Source organism: Rutilus rutilus (genome assembly GCF_951802725.1).
Source record: "Rutilus rutilus genome assembly, chromosome: 1".
In the NCBI taxonomy this organism is placed as follows: Eukaryota; Metazoa; Chordata; class Actinopteri; order Cypriniformes; family Leuciscidae; genus Rutilus; species Rutilus rutilus.
The window spans coordinates 42378754-42395690 of NC_140209.1; the positions used below are offsets into that span (position 1 = coordinate 42378754).

The following is a 16937-nucleotide window of genomic DNA, read 5'->3' on the forward strand; positions in this document are numbered from 1 at the left end:
TGTCTCCAGACCTGAACCCTATTGAGCATCTGTGGGGCGTCCTCAAGCGGAAGGTGGAGAAGCGCCATGTGTCTAACATCCAGCAGCTCCATGATGTCATTATGGAGGAGTGGAAGAGGATCCCAGCAACAACCTGTGCAGCTCTGGTGAACTCCATGCCTAGGAGGATTAAGGCAGTGCTAGATAACAGTGCTGCTCACACAAAATATTGACACTTTGGACACAGTTTTGACATGTTCATTTAGGGTGTACTCACTTTTGTTGCCAGCTATTTTGACAATAATGGCTGTATGTTGAGTTATTTTCAGAGGACACTAAATATCTACTGCTATACAAGCAGCACATTGACTACTCTAAAATATATCCAAGTTTCATTTCTATAGTATTGTCCCTTGTGAAGATATACTAAAATGTTTGCTGAAATGTGAGGGGTGTACACACTTTTGTGAGATACTGTACATATATACAGCAGTACATTGTAGTTTTAGATACATTTAGGGGGGTTAGAGATAAGAGACAAAGAAAAATCTTACAAATCTTTAAAAAAAGCATGCAAATAAAGTATGCAGGTAGGAACCCGCCCCAGACAGATTTCACCAGTCCTAATCCTATCAGTATTAATTATTCAAAGAATGGGATAGGGGCTCCAAGAGCCATTAAAGACAAAAGGTGAGAGTCTCAGTGATCCGCCACATTTGACTTACAATAAAGAAAACGGGAATCGGAAGAAACCTCTTGCTAGCAACTTTGCTTAACAGAATCATTCATTTGATGTCATCTTTACTTTAAATGCTAAATACAGTGTACTTCACCTTAGTTTTTCATGTGATCTTATGTGTCAGGACATCTCAGCAGATCTTAAACATTCTTAAATTTGTAATCCCATGTGTCAAGTAGAATAAATGTCACAAAAATTATGTAAAATATTGGATATTTGGAAATTCTATGATCTTTCCATGTGTGTGTAATGAGATTTCATAAGTCAATATAAATTTGCATGATAGGAATTTATTGACATTGGTGCAAAGCTCTAAATATTGCATTTCAGAAGATGATGTTAAAATAAATGTGTTAAAGATCCAACATAATTTCTTAATAAATACATTTTAGTTACTTAAATATACAAATGTCTTATCAAACTGTGCATGGTCAAACATTTCAATATACTCTGTGCATTTATTCATCAAACAGTATGTCTGCATGCAGAACTTTTATATGACCTTCAATTTAAAAAATTTATTGAAATACCTTTGTTTACTTTTTGTTGTCTTTTGTCTCTGGGGACAGAGTAATCTGGCCAGTTTGTCCAGTTATTTATTCAAGTAAGAAAGTAAATCAAATATCTACATCTTCGAAACAAACAATAAAGGGCATGTTTTGCCATGTGATATTATAAAGAAACATTTCAAATCACTCATTGCTCTACCATTTTAACTTAACATCCACAATGAGAGAAGCATAGCATTTTCACTCTAGCACATCTCAGGTCTCTTGGCTGCCCGGCAGCGGAGCACTTTGAGGAAACTGTCAATTTTGTGGGAATCCCTGCGGAAGCAGGACAACAGGAAATGGAAATTGACAAGTCGAGAGGTTTTATCCTGGCCAAGGCTGTTGCTGGAAAAAGGGAGAGAGGACAGGTTGTCTGAGGATGAGCCCATCTGCAGAGAAGAGAGAAGGGGACAACAAATAAATCAACCCTGCTTAAAGGTGCATTTTAGATTTCTTTCTTTGTATCCAAAAATCATTCAGATTTAGGCTACTTATATTACCCTCTTACAATCAACATGCACAATATATATGCAATGTGAGCTGTTCCTAAAAGCGCACTCACCTTCTGAACGACACGCTCCAGACCTGCACCCAGGCTGTTGATGTTGTCTTGCAGCTCTTTGGTCTTGCTGTTAATGGTGTTGCGTTCTGGATGTGCCAGGCTGGACGCTTCAGAGGTCAGGAGGGTGAGGGGATCGGACCACGCCAGCAGCAGAGACCGAGCCAAAGAAAGCAACTCATCCTCCTGCAGAAACAATCACATAAAACTTCATTCATTGCCCATCTGTTCCGCTTGTAATTACACACAAGACCACAAGAGGTAGATGTCTACTTATGGTTGTCCCTGCCTGCACATTAAAGTTGGTATTAAAAACGGAAGTTGCAATATTGTGATTTATATCCGAGTGTGACGGCCTCTCGAGCAAGAAAAAATGTAGGGTGCAACTTGATTTTGTCCATTGGTGACTTTAAAAGGTACTTTTAAGTAAAGTGATTGTGTCTCTTCAAGAAGACTTGGATTAAACAGCTTGATTCATATACCCCCGGTTCTACAGTTCTAGACTAAAATGCATGTTTCAGCTGTTTTAACTGAAAGCAACTTGAACTGACATATTTTAAAATGTGTTTCATTGTTGATATGTTTTATTGTTGACATTGTTTTATGCCAAGATGCACAAAAGTAATGTTTTATTTTACGGCATGTTTTTAAAAGCTACTTAAATGTCTTAATTAAACTAAGGCCTAAACCTGGATTAATCTAAACCCCGTCTGTGTAACCAGGCCATGTATTTCTATTATGATCTCTTTAAGAACTTTTTGAAGAGTCAAAGTGTTGGTTGAATGGGACTTTCAAAGGAGGGACAGAAATCTCTTAGATATTTCTTCATTTGTGTTATGAAGATGAACAAAAATCTCATGGATTTGGAACGACATGAGGGTAAGTACATGACCAAATTTTCATTTAATTTAATTTGGGGTGAACTATCACTTTAAGCTAAAATAACAGGCTGAGTATAAATAAAAAAAAAAGTAAAAAATAAAAAAAAAGTATAAATAAAAGTTGGAATAGGATGAGGCTCTTAAGACTTCAAATATTTGCAAGCTTTGTAAAGTATTTATATATAAATATATTATATTAACATCATATATAGAGTGTTTTAATAGTGTTTTTGTATAGATTGTTTTACATGTTATATAAATTAAATTATAATGATTATATATATTTTTTTTAAATTAAAATTTAAATATTTTATTTATATTATGCCTCATAATATTTCATATTTGTAATTTAACAAAAAACAATGTTTATTTGGTACAAAAAAAATAAGCTGGAATAGGAGAAAGTATTTTTACATTTTAAAAAGAGTAAGATGGATGCATGTGTTCTCTTACCGGCACTTTCAGGGCTTGGTCTTTGTCGTTGGGAATTTGAAGGGAGGATGTGTGGCACATTGACGGACGGGGCATCATTACCCTCCCAACAGGAGGAAAGTGAGAATCCTGTGGTCGAAAGGATATCAAAAACAACCAACATCACATCTATGAAAAAAATACCTGTTTGGATAAAACTGAAGTCAAAAACAACCCAGTGTGCATGTAACTGTCACACACACAATGGACTCTTCCTCACTCCTTGCTGCACTCTCACCATAGACAGTATATGACTCTCACTCACATACTACATTACCCCAGCATCCCTCACGGTCACATGTGATCACGGTCTCTTCATTGCACTATAAAATACACCTTCTCAGTTAACTCATTGTCTGGTCACCATTATGACTACAGATACCAACCTGAAAAAGATTACTTTCCTGTTCACCATCGTATTCCATTCCAGCATTGTCATCTGCTTGTTTGTCCTCTCCTTTTGTGTTCCTGTTTAGTAGGGATGGGGAAATGAAGCCTCAAAGCACTGAGGCTTTACCCTGACTGTTCCAGGAAAATATTCAAAGCTTCTAGAGCAGCGGTTCTTAATCTGGGGGTCGCAAAGAGGTAGCAGGTGGGTCGCAGGATAACTTTTATTTTGAGTGTATGTAAAAGACCCGCCTAATAGCACCACCTAGCGTCATGATATAACAAATTAACAGCAGATTGGAAGTAGTCATGGGCTTTGCAATTGGTGGTTAGTCATAGCTGGACTGCTGATTAGACATGGAGCAATTTTTAATTGGTGCTGACAAAAAGCATCCAGTTGAGAACAAGGAAAGAAGGCCAAAAGCAGAAAATATGACGATAAGTACTCGGAATATGGCTTCACTGAGACCAGCGATCGGGGGGAATCCCAACCACAGTATGTGATTTGTGGCAAGGTGTTAGCATGCTAAGACACTTGACAACTAAACACGAATCGCTGCTGACAAAGCCACTTTTTCCAATGAAAACTACAGGAGCTATGTGGTCAAAAATCAATGCTACAGAAAGCCACCACGGTGAATGATTGGGTCACACACCTTGTTTATTATTTCTCATTGGATTGCCAAAACTGAGAAGCCACACAATTTAGGTGAGACTTTCTTTTTTCTACCCTGAGCTAAAGAGACTATTTCTGTTATGTGTGGACAAAGTGCTACTGATCAATTAGCATTGATTGAGTCTCAAATGATATAGTGACTAGTTGTATTGGGCGAATGGCAACAGATGTGAAAGAGCAGATAATCACGAAAATCAAGCTTATTTTCTCTCCAACTTAACAAGAGCACCAATATTGCAGGAGAAGCACAATTAATGGTTTATGTTAGATTTGTCGGTGAAGGACAAATTACGGAGTATTTTCTGTTTTGTCGCCCTCTTCCCGAACATGCAACAGGTGAGGAACTTTTTGCCACATTGGATTAATTTGTACGTGAACATGACATTTAATTGAAGACCTATGTGGGTATTTGCTCCGACGGAGCACGGGCAATGACTGGTGCAAACAGTGGATTGATGACAAAAGTACAGGCTGTCTCTCTATTTTTAGTATGAACGCATTGCATGATACACAGGCAAGCCCCCATACGGCTAAGAAAATGCCACCTGATATGAAACAAGTGATGGATGAAGCGGTCCACACAGTCGCAATGCGATAAATACAGGCCATTATCATTACTACTTACCTGTTTGATCTGGATCCATTGTCTTACCTGTATGCTCACATGTGTCTTTAATAAACCTCCTTTGGGTTCTTTCCATCATTCATTGTCAGAGTCAACGTTACAGATGACCAGACCTACCAACACTGTGCCAACATTCTGCACTCCCTGATTTAGCTACTCTGTGTCCCTGACGAGTCCCTGTTCACTCTCACCCAAGATGGCCACCTGGAGGAGTATGTGGAGGATTTCCTTGAGATCTGTCACGAGTTGCGCTGGGATAACCCTTACATCCTTTGGAGTGGGATAGATGACATACTCGACCAGATGTTACTGTTGAGTGAGGGTCATAGTTCCTTGGTGGACTTCATTGATTATACCCTGTGGGTTTGTGGATCTTCACACAGTGGGGAAAGTGGAGGAGCAGACCCACCAGCCCATCTTCCCAGTACGAGTAGCTCCACCTCGGCTCCACGCTCCCTCTGCTCCACCATGGTCTATCATCCCTCGGGCTTCGCCTAAGCTCCCTCATCCCTCTGGCTCCACCTTGGTCAATCGTTGCTCTGGCACCTCTTTGGACTTGTGGATCTCCTGCTGCGCCTTGACCCACCACCCCTCTGGCTCCGCGGGGTCTTTCCGGTTCTGCCATCATCCTCAATCACACTGACTCTGCCCAGGTCTGCCAATTGATGATCCTATCACAGTCTCGTCAATGCCCTATAAAAGACACTCACTCAGTTAACTCATTGTCTGATTACCATTATGACTACAGACTCTACATCCTGTGAATAATACCAACCTAAATAAATACTTGCCTGCTCTCCATCTTCCATTCCACTCCAGCATTGTCATCTCCTCGTTTGTCTTCTCCTCATGTGATCCAAGGACTCTATTGTATACTGCTCTGCCATTACCATTACTACTGTTTGATCTGGATCTTGTTTGATCTGGATCCATTGTCTTACCTGTAAACTCCCCTGTCTTCAATAAACCTGCTTTGGGTTATTTTTACATCATCCATTGTCTGAGTAAACGTTAATGTAACAACATGCTTTTTTTTTTTTTACGAGGGTGTTTAGTACTGACCAGGTCATTGGTGAGAGAGGTGCTGAGGGAGTGAAGTTTGTCTGAAAGTTGAGAGGCTCTTTCCAGTAAATCATTCAGACCGACACCATTGATTGAGGCAAATGCACACATCAGGACAGTCACTGAAAAGAAAAGAGAAAAAGGAACAGTTAAACAGTATTGTCATCAGGAGTATGGACAAAGAAGAAAGGCAGATAGAGGGAGCTGAAATCAAGTTAACATGAATCGAAAACAGAAAAGGGGATGTAACAAGGGAGTAGAGATAAAGTGTAAAATGTGGTGGGGAAAGGTTAGATTGAGGAAGATAAGGTTTGCTTACCTGCAAAGTATAGTCTAGATCCTTCAGCCATCATATTAACTGGATTCTTTATTCTCGTACTTGAATCTTTGCAGTCTGCGTTCCTCTCCTGAGCGTTTCATTATATAGACCTACTCCTTTCATTTGGGTATGCAGTAAGTTTTACACTCCAGGTGTATTGTACCTAAACTAGTTCAGTCCTGAAACTAATGAAAAACATTGTTTTGAGAGTTTGGTTAATCAATATTGATAAGCTGCTTGAGTAGATACAGGACACAGGAGGGTAAAATTCACCAGCAGTCACATGAAGTGCCAAATAAATAAATAAATGTAAAACATTCTTTCTTTTAATTACTGGATGGAGAAACTTCTGAATATAGAGCTTATTTCAAGTGAAAAGGGGATTTTTGTGAAATGTGTGTTTAGTGTGATGCGATTACTTTAGGATCTTTAGGATATCTGGAAGTATGGAATGGAAGAACAAATGGAAAATGAAACAGACTGCACCACTCTGGAGGTACCCATTCTGCACTCTTGCAGCCATGTGCCGTTTAAAGAAAGTCTACACGTTACAGACCCTTCCCCCATGTGGAAACACTCATTTGTCATGTCCTGCTGTGGACTGAGGGCTTTTATGGCCTTTTTGTTTCTTTTCTTTTCTTTCCTGGTTTATGTATGTCTAAATGTGCTGGTTAAACCCAATTCTAATGAAAGTTTCCTGTTCTATGTTGCCTTGTTTTTTAGTTGTTTTTTTTAGCATTTTTCCATGTCTGTGTGGGGAAATTCTTCTGTCACCCCCCCACCCCCCCACCCCCCTCTGCTTCTGTGTAACATTCGTTTGGAAAACACACACACATTCCATAGACATAATGATTTTTATACTGTACAAACTGTATATTCTCTCTCCTAAACACAACCCTCACAGAAAACCTTCTATATTTTTTCATTTTTAAAAAACATTCTGTATGGTTTATAAGCTATTTTCCCCACAACTGTATCTGGTATCGACTGGTATCTTCCCTTAACTTTCGCATAACCAAGAAAAAACTTTTTTAAATCATTTTTTAAAAAACTGTCACTGATTTTACTATTATTGTTATTAATTGTTTTTATTGAGCCAGTTACAGTGCATAACCTTACACGACCTTGAAATGTAAAACTTTAAGGCCTTATGTAACATTTTATCTTAGAAATGTTATGTTATGTTAAAATCATTCATTAATTCTGTTTGCTCAAATTGGGTTAAATTATTTCCAAACTGCTCATATATTTCAGGGAACTTACATTTCACATATATTTTAGGGAACTTATAAATTTTATTTGACAAACCCCTAAAGACCTCATCAGTAGACCCCCACCCCACTGCCATAACATTATGTATTGAAGGACAACAATTCCAGTAAACAGCTTTGTAATATTAAAGCGAGAACAGTTTTGTATTCTAGTGTGCCCGCTGCATTATGGGGCGTTTCTCCTCCTCAAAGACTCCTAGAGAAGGAGGCGTGGATCCAGTAGTAGGCAACTCAGTTCAACAATATTCATTTTGTTTTTCAGTTAACTCTTGCCAGATCCTTCCGGGCTGCAGATCCAGGTAAAGTAATTGGTTGGCATTTAATGCAAATGTAATTAAAACACTTTAGCTCGTTGACAGCAGTGTAAATATACATGAATGAGAGTTGATTGTTCAGAGAACACGGTGTTCTGGTCGCAGTTTAGTAGGCTACCTCCGTCATTTTCAGATGCGCCTGTTGCTTTCAGTCATTTGTTCCTACAGGTTTTATCGCATACTCTTGATTTAGACCGACAGGTAGGCTTAACCAAGCTTAACTTTTCAACTGACCGTTGAGGAGATGAGTTGTTGCAGAGATCCGCAAAAGTTTCAGATATTCGCAAAAAAAGTAACAGGTATGCCTGAAACGTTCTTTTGTTGCAGTTAAAAGTATCCACTTCACTTGATCAACGTGTCGAATGCGTTTTAAAAAGATAGGTAACTTAGCGTTAAACGTTACGAATTTGACATTAACGGAACAGGCATTTTAGTCTTAAATTATTTTGTTTATTCAGCGAACATAATGCAAACAAAAAAGAGAAATAAACTAAGGTGGAAAAATTAATAGGCTACAACTAATTCACTTAAATATTGTAAAAGAATATATAGCCCGTAGGCCTACTTTTAAGTCCTGTACTATTGATATGATTTACATTTCTTGATGTGCATTCAACCCAAACTGCGTCAACTTGACATTAGTTACTTTAGGCCTATTTGAACGGATTACGGATTGATTGAACTTTTTTTTTTTTTTTTTTTAGTTGCCAGCCACCGCCTGCATTTTTGATTATTCCCATAACTTGTATAGCCCCCCCAATTTTTTTTTTAATTATCTGAACAAACAATTGGGCATAGAATTGCGTTTTTGTCAAAGACTAGGCTACGTCCAAGCTTCAGTAGGCCTAACACATTTTGGCCTCGGGGCTCGAGGTCCGAGGCTTTGGCCCCGCCCTGCACGTATCCCTGGCTCTCACTGGCCCCACAGTGAAAAAGCGGCTACTGTATTGCGCAAGTCACAATAGTTTAAAGGGGAAGTTATAAATACTATGTGATGCGCTCTAAAGTGGCTGTTTTTGACTTTTTTAAATTTTTTATATACCTCTTATGATGTCGTAGCCTATTATAAGAAATATTATTTAATTAATCTGTTTACATGAGCTAGTATACATAAATGTAAATATGGGGAAGGTAAGCCTTTGTTTTTAGTTTAATACCTAAATAGTTAAATCAAAAAGCTGTAAAATGTGTTTATCTAAAAAAAGAAGGTTTTTATTTAACCTTTTTAATGTTTGTCAATATCTTTTGATTTAATTTTTTTTTTTGTTTAGCCTATACTCATGTACACCCCAGATGTATCTGTAAACCTTTTAACCCAATAATTGAAATAAAATCAATTGGATGTCATTTAAATTCTGTTACTTTTATATGAAAACAGCTGGTGCTTGAGAAGCCTTGAAGCAGTGCACATGTCATGAAAACATGTTGCCATTAGGGGGTGTCCATGCACAGTCCATGACATAACACAGCAAATAGTGCCGCTTTCTGTGTCCAAATGCAAGTTTCTCTGCTGCATACTTCTCATCGTACTTTTTTACTCACTGTGCCTTTAGGTGAAGAAAGAAAGCACACTTATTTGCTTTTTTTGTGTTTGAAGGACCAAACTTTTAAAATGGTGTCTTTGCTGAGTATGGTTGAAGCCGATCACTGTTTGATCTCTTGCGCATGCACACATATATGTGCACTCTCATGTCTACCCCCACCCCCCCCCCCTCCCACCCCCACCCTGTACTATGTACACTCCCCCTCCCTCTTGCCAACTCTAACTCCCCATTCTCTTTTTTTTCTTCTGCACATGCAACCACAGGAGCGCACAGAGCAGGCACGCATAAACACCAACACCATAGACCATGTCGGACTCAGAGACTGCAGCTCCTGCCGAGACCGCTGTCCCAGCACCCTGTGTGGCCATCAAGGCAGATTTAGACAAATGGTAAGTGACTAGGGTAACAGTCATGTATAGTCCATAAAACTGGTCCGTTCTGCAACCCTGTATGGACCGCATGAATATTTGTTAAATTCTGATTCTTCGATATGTAGGTTTATTCCCACATAGCTTTATTGTAGGTCTCAAATAGTTAGGATCGTGGTGGGATTTATGATATTCAGTAGAATTATGATATGCATTGTAAATTCTACATTGTGATGGCGATCCAAAATGGAGGGAAGGAAGGACCTTTCGACAAATGCAAAGTGAAAGGTTCGCGCAGGGGGATCCAGTATTTTTTAATAAGATGTAACTCGATTAAGTTTTGTGAGTTTTTTAAATGGTTTGATTGGTGTCAGTTTTATCCAAGTTGGCAGCAGCAGTGGCGGGGGTGACGGGGTCGCTCATTAAGGGCATTCTGGGCTTTTTCTTCAACTTCAGTTCTTCCTCACGGCTGATTGGCCGTTGGGAATGTGACTACGTCATACTTTTCCTCTCGCTCGTCCTCCCATCCTTTTTTACCCTATCAGTCTTCGCCATTTCTGTCCCTGCAGTCTCCATGGGCTCGCTTTGTCATGTTTGAGGGTTGACCGTTTAAATGAGAGGGAATTACTGATGTTTGCGAATAAACCTTTTCTCAGTTTTTGAAAATGAAGGGGATTGTGATGGCAAGTGATGAATGTTCATTTGAAATGTTATGTCTTCTCTACTTTTTATGGTTTCATGGTGTACCCTTTCTCCTGATCATTAACACCAGCCATTGCTCAAGCTGTATTTTGACCCGAATACCCACACCCACTAACCCACCCAAAAATGCAGATTGGCTGCTTTTGGTGTTTGTAGTGTCGACAGGCCTGGGCAGCAAGAGAACGCAGATAAGGTTGCACAGACCCTGACCTTTGGTGTGCTAGGACCTGATAGGGGGAGGGTGTGGGGTTAAGAATTTGGTTGAATAATGTGTCACCGTTCCATCTGAAGCATGCCCTGTCACCACAATCACCTCCATTTACAGGATAAAAAACCAACAAAATCCACTAATCCAGAAAGCATTGGTGAGAGGGCTGGAAAAATTGAGAAAATTTGCAAACATCAGTAATTTCCTCTCATGTGAGCAGTCACCACTCAAACATGAGAATGGGAGGCTGCAGGGACAGACATGACTAAGACTATTGGGAAAAATATGGAATGGCAGAACTGTTTACAGTTGAAACTCTATTAGCAGGTCAGTTTGTCATTGACCTTTCTGTGATCATTTTGACCAGCATCTTGCATGTATTGCTGACTAGCTGAATGTTTAAACTCACTGAAGGCCGACCTTTATGTAACGTACACCACACTGGTATTTATAGTGCACTCGTACATGGTTATGTGTAGATGTGTGTTTCCTTTATTTATTTTACAGTGTGGCATGTTCTGTTTACTGGGTCATTTTACACCTGGTCTAAGCATGTCACAGTGGCCATCTTGTCTGTTTTTTTGTCATGCTACTCCACAGAGGGGATTCATCATGGGCTTTAAAATCAGAAGAGGATTACCGTTACAGGTTTAACCCCAGAAGCCAGCAGTTATTCACTGGGAGAATGCATCTGGTAGTGTGTTGTGGAACATTTGACCTTCAGATCTCTTGTTGCTGCTCTCTGGCAGTGTAAATTTGTGCATTTCATATGACCTTATGACCTTGAGGTGTTCTCTATCTTTTACTAACTCAGCCATAGAGTTAGGATGCAGCCATTTTGTTTTAGGTGTGTCCTTTCAAGAATTATAATGCAAAGCAAAAGTTAATCTTTTACACTCAAAGCAATTTCCCCCCCTCTCATTTATGTTAGCATGCCCGTTCCTGTAGCAGTTGGAATGCATTATTCTAGTTTTGCAGAAGCCCCCCTCAGGGTAAACAGTGTTACTCAATCTATCAATAAACAAAGACCTGTGGTTCATCAGCACATGATGAGCTTAGTTGTAGGAGGTCCACATGGAGCTGATCTACTAATCAATTGCAAATGGACTCAATAGTTATTAGATTCTAGTTGAATTTTTCTATAGCCAAGTAAAGCTATCCAATTTTTTAGAGTACTATTTCCTATTTGTTGTGTTTAAGAGCACTCCTGAGCCGTGCCCTTTTTCCTTTTGCATTATATATGTGGAGGACTGGCCATCATGTGAATTATTCAGTCTTAATTTGGGGAAGGTGATCATCATCTTCCCATTTGACTGTTCATTTTTGCTATCATTGTAGTTTTACACCCCAGAATAAGGTGTTCCAATATTTGACTCCCAAACAGGTGCACTTCGGTTTATTTAATGCACTCTTGCAGTGATTTAACACATTTTAAACAATGTATCTGTCTTAAAGGAATTGTTCACCCAAAAATGAAAATTCTGTCATCATTTACTCACCCTCATGTGATTCCAAATCGTTCGTTCTTCTGCTGAACACAAAACAAGATATTCTGAAGAATGTTGGTAACCAAACAGTTTCTCAGAACATCTTTTAAGTTCCACAAAAGAAAGTAAGACATACAGTTTGGGAACAACATGAGAGAGTAAATTATTACAGAATGTTCATTTTTGGGTGAACTACCCATTTAACACTAGTTTTTAAATAGATTGTGCTTTTTCAACCATTTATTTTTATACCACAGGTTAAAGAGTTTCAATATTTGAATCCCAAATCTAAAATAACCATGTTCTGGTTCATATGCAGACCAAAACATGAGTGGTTTTCCAGGTGACCTAAAATGGTTTTGTGATCTCCAGTTATTGGTTGCTGAGGATAAGGACATAATCTGACCCTAATTGTTTACTATAGAAGGTAGCTTGTCTCACACTGTTGATTAGTCTTGTTTCACAATGGTCCATTCTCTCCCCATGCATGTCCTCTCTGAATCCCTGAAGTATTAAAATGGCTGCCTATGAAAAGGAAATGCCCTTGGCGAGTGCAATTCCCCATGCATCCATATACCTACGTCACATGGCTTATTAGAACCAGTCTGCATAAGGCTCTTTATATTTAAATTGACCAGCTGTGTGTTACATCACTGCTCACCGAGGAGAGGGAGAGCTCGCTTATGTCAGCGTGTGAGATGCAGCAGATGATCTGTGGGGGAGGAGACACTGAAATAATTTTCTAACCAGTGGAGGGGCTCTCTCTGTCACGACATCTCCCTCTTTTAGCAGTAGGCATGTCTCTTTTTCATTACCTGCTTGCTTTGTCACGTGAATCTAGGGCTCTCTCGTTCAGATGGATTATCTGCCTCCCTCTCTTCGCATTTTTTTCCCTCCCTTCGCGCTGTTATTCCAGCCCTTGTTTTCGCTCCATCACTCTAATGCAGTGTGTCAGTGTCTGCCGTTGTTTGGTGTGGAGAGGCTCAAATAATCTCACTCGCACAAATGGATTCATACTGTCTCATTCAGTCCCAGTAGAATCGGGCCTGTCATGAATTCACATTTTCTGACTAAAGACACAACTAAAGTTATGTATATGTCTTTACAGTGTGTGGTACAGAATTTTTTTTTTACACAGTTCAGCATTTTTTAAGTTGTATATGTGATATGTTGATGTGAATGAGTGTGTGTATAGGCCCATGTGTGCTGGAGTAATGACCGTGTGTTCTGTGTGCTTCAGTGTAAAGGAGAATGGCGAGGAAGCGTGTAAGGAGCTGATGGAGGCGTTTGCTGCCTGTGTGAAGAGCAATGCTGAGGCTTCATGAGGAGCTCAACATGTAGGAAAAGTAATGCATATTAACTTGCTTCATTCTCCTCAACTTTGTCAGATGTATATTTTATTTATGTCAGTTCAGGCATTATGGACTGTCACAGTGTGGAACATTAGATTGGAATGGTCTAATAATTGGGGATACATAGAATAAATACAAATAAATGTATTAATTTTTTTAATGTACTGATTTAACATTTTTAATGTGTTTAACTTCATGATTGAGACAACTTTTTTCATTTTTTTTTAAATTAATTTCTACTACACACACACATATATATATATATTGTGCATCCCTAATAAAAGTAGTTTTTCCCTAGTAAAAGTAGTCAATAGCTCAATCGCATTGTTGAATTTTGTAACTGTCATCATCATATTTGTGTTTGTTCTCAGGGGTTTACTGCACTGAGTCCTCCACCTTCCCAGCATTCCCTGTAGCTCATGGCACTGGACTAAATGATGGGGTTTGTGGTTTGGCAGCAGAGACCATACTTGTGTCTCTTCCCTTCTCTACTCATGTGAAGCTTACATGGATTCCAAAAACCACCAACCTCCCCTCCCCTTTTATGGCTGTTTGTATTGATCTGTTTGTTGACAGTTTGGAAGACCTCATTATTTGATGTAAATGATGTGTCTCAGATGCTTACAAAATTGAATAAAGATTTTAAAATAGTTCAGCATTGTAACTGAATTTGTTTCTCAAACAAAAACGACTCTCATTAACTCACTTAGCAGATCCTACCTAGCCAAAGGTGACTTCTAATGAGTGGTTTTATTTATATACAAGTTCAAACCTTTAAGGTGGCTGAAGTGGATTGTAGGCAAGGATTATGTAGATCTTTGTAATGGGTTTAGGTGAACTAAAGAAGGCGATTAGTGACATTGGAAAGCTTAAACTCCTCACTTACTCATTAAGACGCACACAAATACACCCATTCAAATCCCCAACTGCACTGATCTCATCATTCAATCAATCAGATCTAAGGCACTTTCCTGAGCTGATCTATTAGCAAGCAAGCTAGAAGTGTGAAAACTTGTTCTATAACCAAGTAAAAATAAATTCTAAGGGTTTGGACTATGCTCACACATGCAGTAAAGGCTGGTTTCGTCTCATTTAAATAGTTCAAAACAAGAAATGTGAGCTAATTAACAATGCAAAAGCCCTGTCATGCCAATTTTACCGCTTGCATAAGCAGAGAAAATGCTGATTATAGTTGGATGATGTCGTCCATGAAGGACTGATCAAATGTTGAGATTGTTGTTTGTGAGTTAAAGAAAAGGAAAACATTTTAGGACCAAAGGCTTCAGTTGACAAAAAAGATATGGAATCCCTGTTCTAGGTGATGCCTGAATTGTGACATTGACAATGTGAAACAAGTTTGTTTTCTATAATCTTATTTCAGTCATTTTAAGGCACTATTTACAAAAGAGCTTAACATAGGCAAATGCAAAGTTAATCATTACCTTTCATAGTTTTCTTTATGCAAGATATGCTAAATGTTTTTGTTTGTTTCCATGCATAGTCAATGCTCAGTTGCAGGAAGGAACTATAAGATGATGATCAGGTAAAACAGCTTTAATAATCCCCACTCAATAACAACAGGCAACTGTTTTACAAACTCTGCTGTATTAACGAAAACTGGACAACTGAGGAGTAAACGGACAGCAACTTAAGATGAAATAATGATTCACACCTGTGCTGATTAAATGAATTACCATCACAATTAAAGAATGGCGGGAAAATTGAACAAAGGAAGACAAGAAACCAGTGAAAACAAACTAAATGTCCATGATAATGAAACTAATGAATGTTTGTGACGGCATTACATGAGACATAAACGTTAAAATGATATAAAATCTTACATTTAATAAGAACTATATAAAACTTGCATATTATACTTTTTTTCACATTCAGCCCTATATTTGGAGAGCATCTTGCAGTTTAACAGACGGACTTGAGCTCTGCGTGTTTAAAAAGGCAAAGGTTTACGACACTTGATCTCGTAGTCAAGACTCCGTGACCGTCGCTATGGAAACAGACGCTAAAATACAATCACGCGCAAATGAGCTTCTCTACTAATTTTTGTGCAGTTGATTTCACTGCAAAATCATTAAGAGTTGAGCTATGTGTAGGTCTATGTAAAACATGGGACAAATCCCTATTTCATTTTACCTTGAAATTGCCTATGGGATCTTGTATTTTACTGGACTGGTGGCAACCCCCCCCCGGTCATAATATCGAATGCCATTCTCGGAGAAAGCTTACTTTCCCAGGTGAACCTTTACACTGTAAAATCCAACAGTTGTTCTAACTAGTTAACTTTAGGCCTACGTATGTAAAACTCTCTAAGCTGTGGGGTAGCTACTATTCACATACTGTTAGCCTATAGGCCTAAGCCATATAGGCTATTCAGAAAACCCATGTTAAGATTAGCCTAATTGTTTGGTTTGAGTGCCATATCGAGTGCCTTAAATCTTAAATCTTAATCTCATGTCCTCCACTTCTACAGTTATTTTTTTCTGGTTGCATTCACTCATTTCCAAAAGTCATCTTGAATGTTGAATTGTCAATAGGCTACAGCTGAAAAAAATGAGAGAACACCACATAAGCTGACTTCATAAACTGATGTTGATTTTCCTAAAATGTTTTGCTCCGCATTATGGTGATCACTGTTCCCTTTGGTTGGGCACTTGGAACTTTGTTTATAGGCTTGTAATTCTATTTCTACTGATGCAGCGATTCAACAAAAAATCAGTTAGGCCTATTTGTGGTTTCAAACGAACAGTAGTAAGTTATTAATTTTAACAATAACAATTTTATTTCCTGTTTTTGTTGTGCTACTACTGATACAAGACAGCAAATCACATTTTAAAACATTAAAACAAAGCAATTGCTTAATTTATTCATGCCGCAATGCACTCTGACTCTGGGAGTCATTAATTCTGAGTAGCTACACTAAGTCAAGAGTAAATCTAAAGTAAATTATCAAGTAGGCCTACTCTATACAGTTCTTTTTTCGTTACTAGAATGCTTGTGTAAGTGAACTATACTAAATTGTCAGTACAATACTATTCCAGTTTTTTAAGGCAATTCACACCCTGCTTTCTACGAATGTCCTACATTCGTTTCCATTTTAAAGTCGACATGAACACCTGAACACCAATACACAGAGGAGGAGTGAGAACAGAGATATTTTCGGTTGAGAAGCTGCTAGACTAGGTAAAAAGGTGTGCTTTTGCTTGGAGGTCTGCCAGACAGGTAGAAACAATAACTTTATAAAACTTTGTAAAGCATGTATAGGAAGATTACTGAATTTGATCTTGAGAAGATTTATGTGAGGGAAACTAGTGCTAAGTGAGTTGAATGTCCAGGTGAATTCAACAGGAATCACTTGCTGATCTCAATCACATAACACAGTCTAAGAAACCCTGAATCTGTAGTCTTCAACTTTCAAATGTGAACC

The 16937-nt window shown here is 38.6% G+C and overlaps 1 protein-coding gene and 1 long non-coding RNA gene across 5 annotated transcripts; one reads left to right on the top strand and one right to left on the bottom strand.

Annotated features, from left to right (window-relative positions):
• Positions 1-989: 989 nt before the first annotated feature.
• On the bottom strand, positions 990-6330 carry prl (prolactin). 2 transcript variants are annotated; one of them, XM_084415295.1, is made up of 5 exons: positions 6250-6330; positions 5931-6052; positions 3163-3270; positions 1832-2014; positions 990-1658 (listed from the first exon to the last, which is right to left on the bottom strand). In XM_084415295.1, exons 1-5 carry the CDS (start codon positions 6281-6283, stop codon positions 1473-1475), a joined length of 633 nt encoding a protein of 210 aa, XP_084271421.1. In that variant the 5' UTR covers positions 6284-6330; the 3' UTR covers positions 990-1472. The 2 variants fall into 2 exon arrangements, with proteins under 2 accessions (XP_084271421.1, XP_084271422.1); XM_084415296.1 differs by lacking the exons at positions 5931-6052; positions 6250-6330 and adding an exon at positions 3567-3817.
• On the top strand, positions 4185-14148 carry LOC311294565. 3 transcript variants are annotated; one of them, XR_014628072.1, is made up of 5 exons: positions 4185-4276; positions 7783-7819; positions 9642-9767; positions 13384-13489; positions 13867-14148. It is a non-coding gene; the product is annotated as an uncharacterized lncRNA (long non-coding RNA). The 3 variants fall into 3 exon arrangements; XR_014628073.1 differs by lacking the exon at positions 4185-4276 and having other exon boundaries at positions 7714-7819; XR_014628074.1 differs by lacking the exons at positions 4185-4276; positions 7783-7819 and adding an exon at positions 7881-8133.
• Positions 14149-16937: the final 2789 nt, after the last annotated feature.

Excerpts from the sequence above, each read along its gene's own strand:
- prl (XM_084415295.1), bottom strand. The coding sequence starts at position 6,283 with ATGATGGCTGAAGGATCTAGACTATACTTTGCAG. Across the intron at positions 6,053-6,249 it reads ATCTAGACTATACTTTGCAG|TGACTGTCCTGATGTGTGCA; the intron begins GTAAGCAAACCT and ends TTTTCTTTTCAG. Across the intron at positions 1,659-1,831 it reads TGGAGCGTGTCGTTCAGAAG|ATGGGCTCATCCTCAGACAA; the intron begins GTGAGTGCGCTT and ends TCTTCTCTGCAG.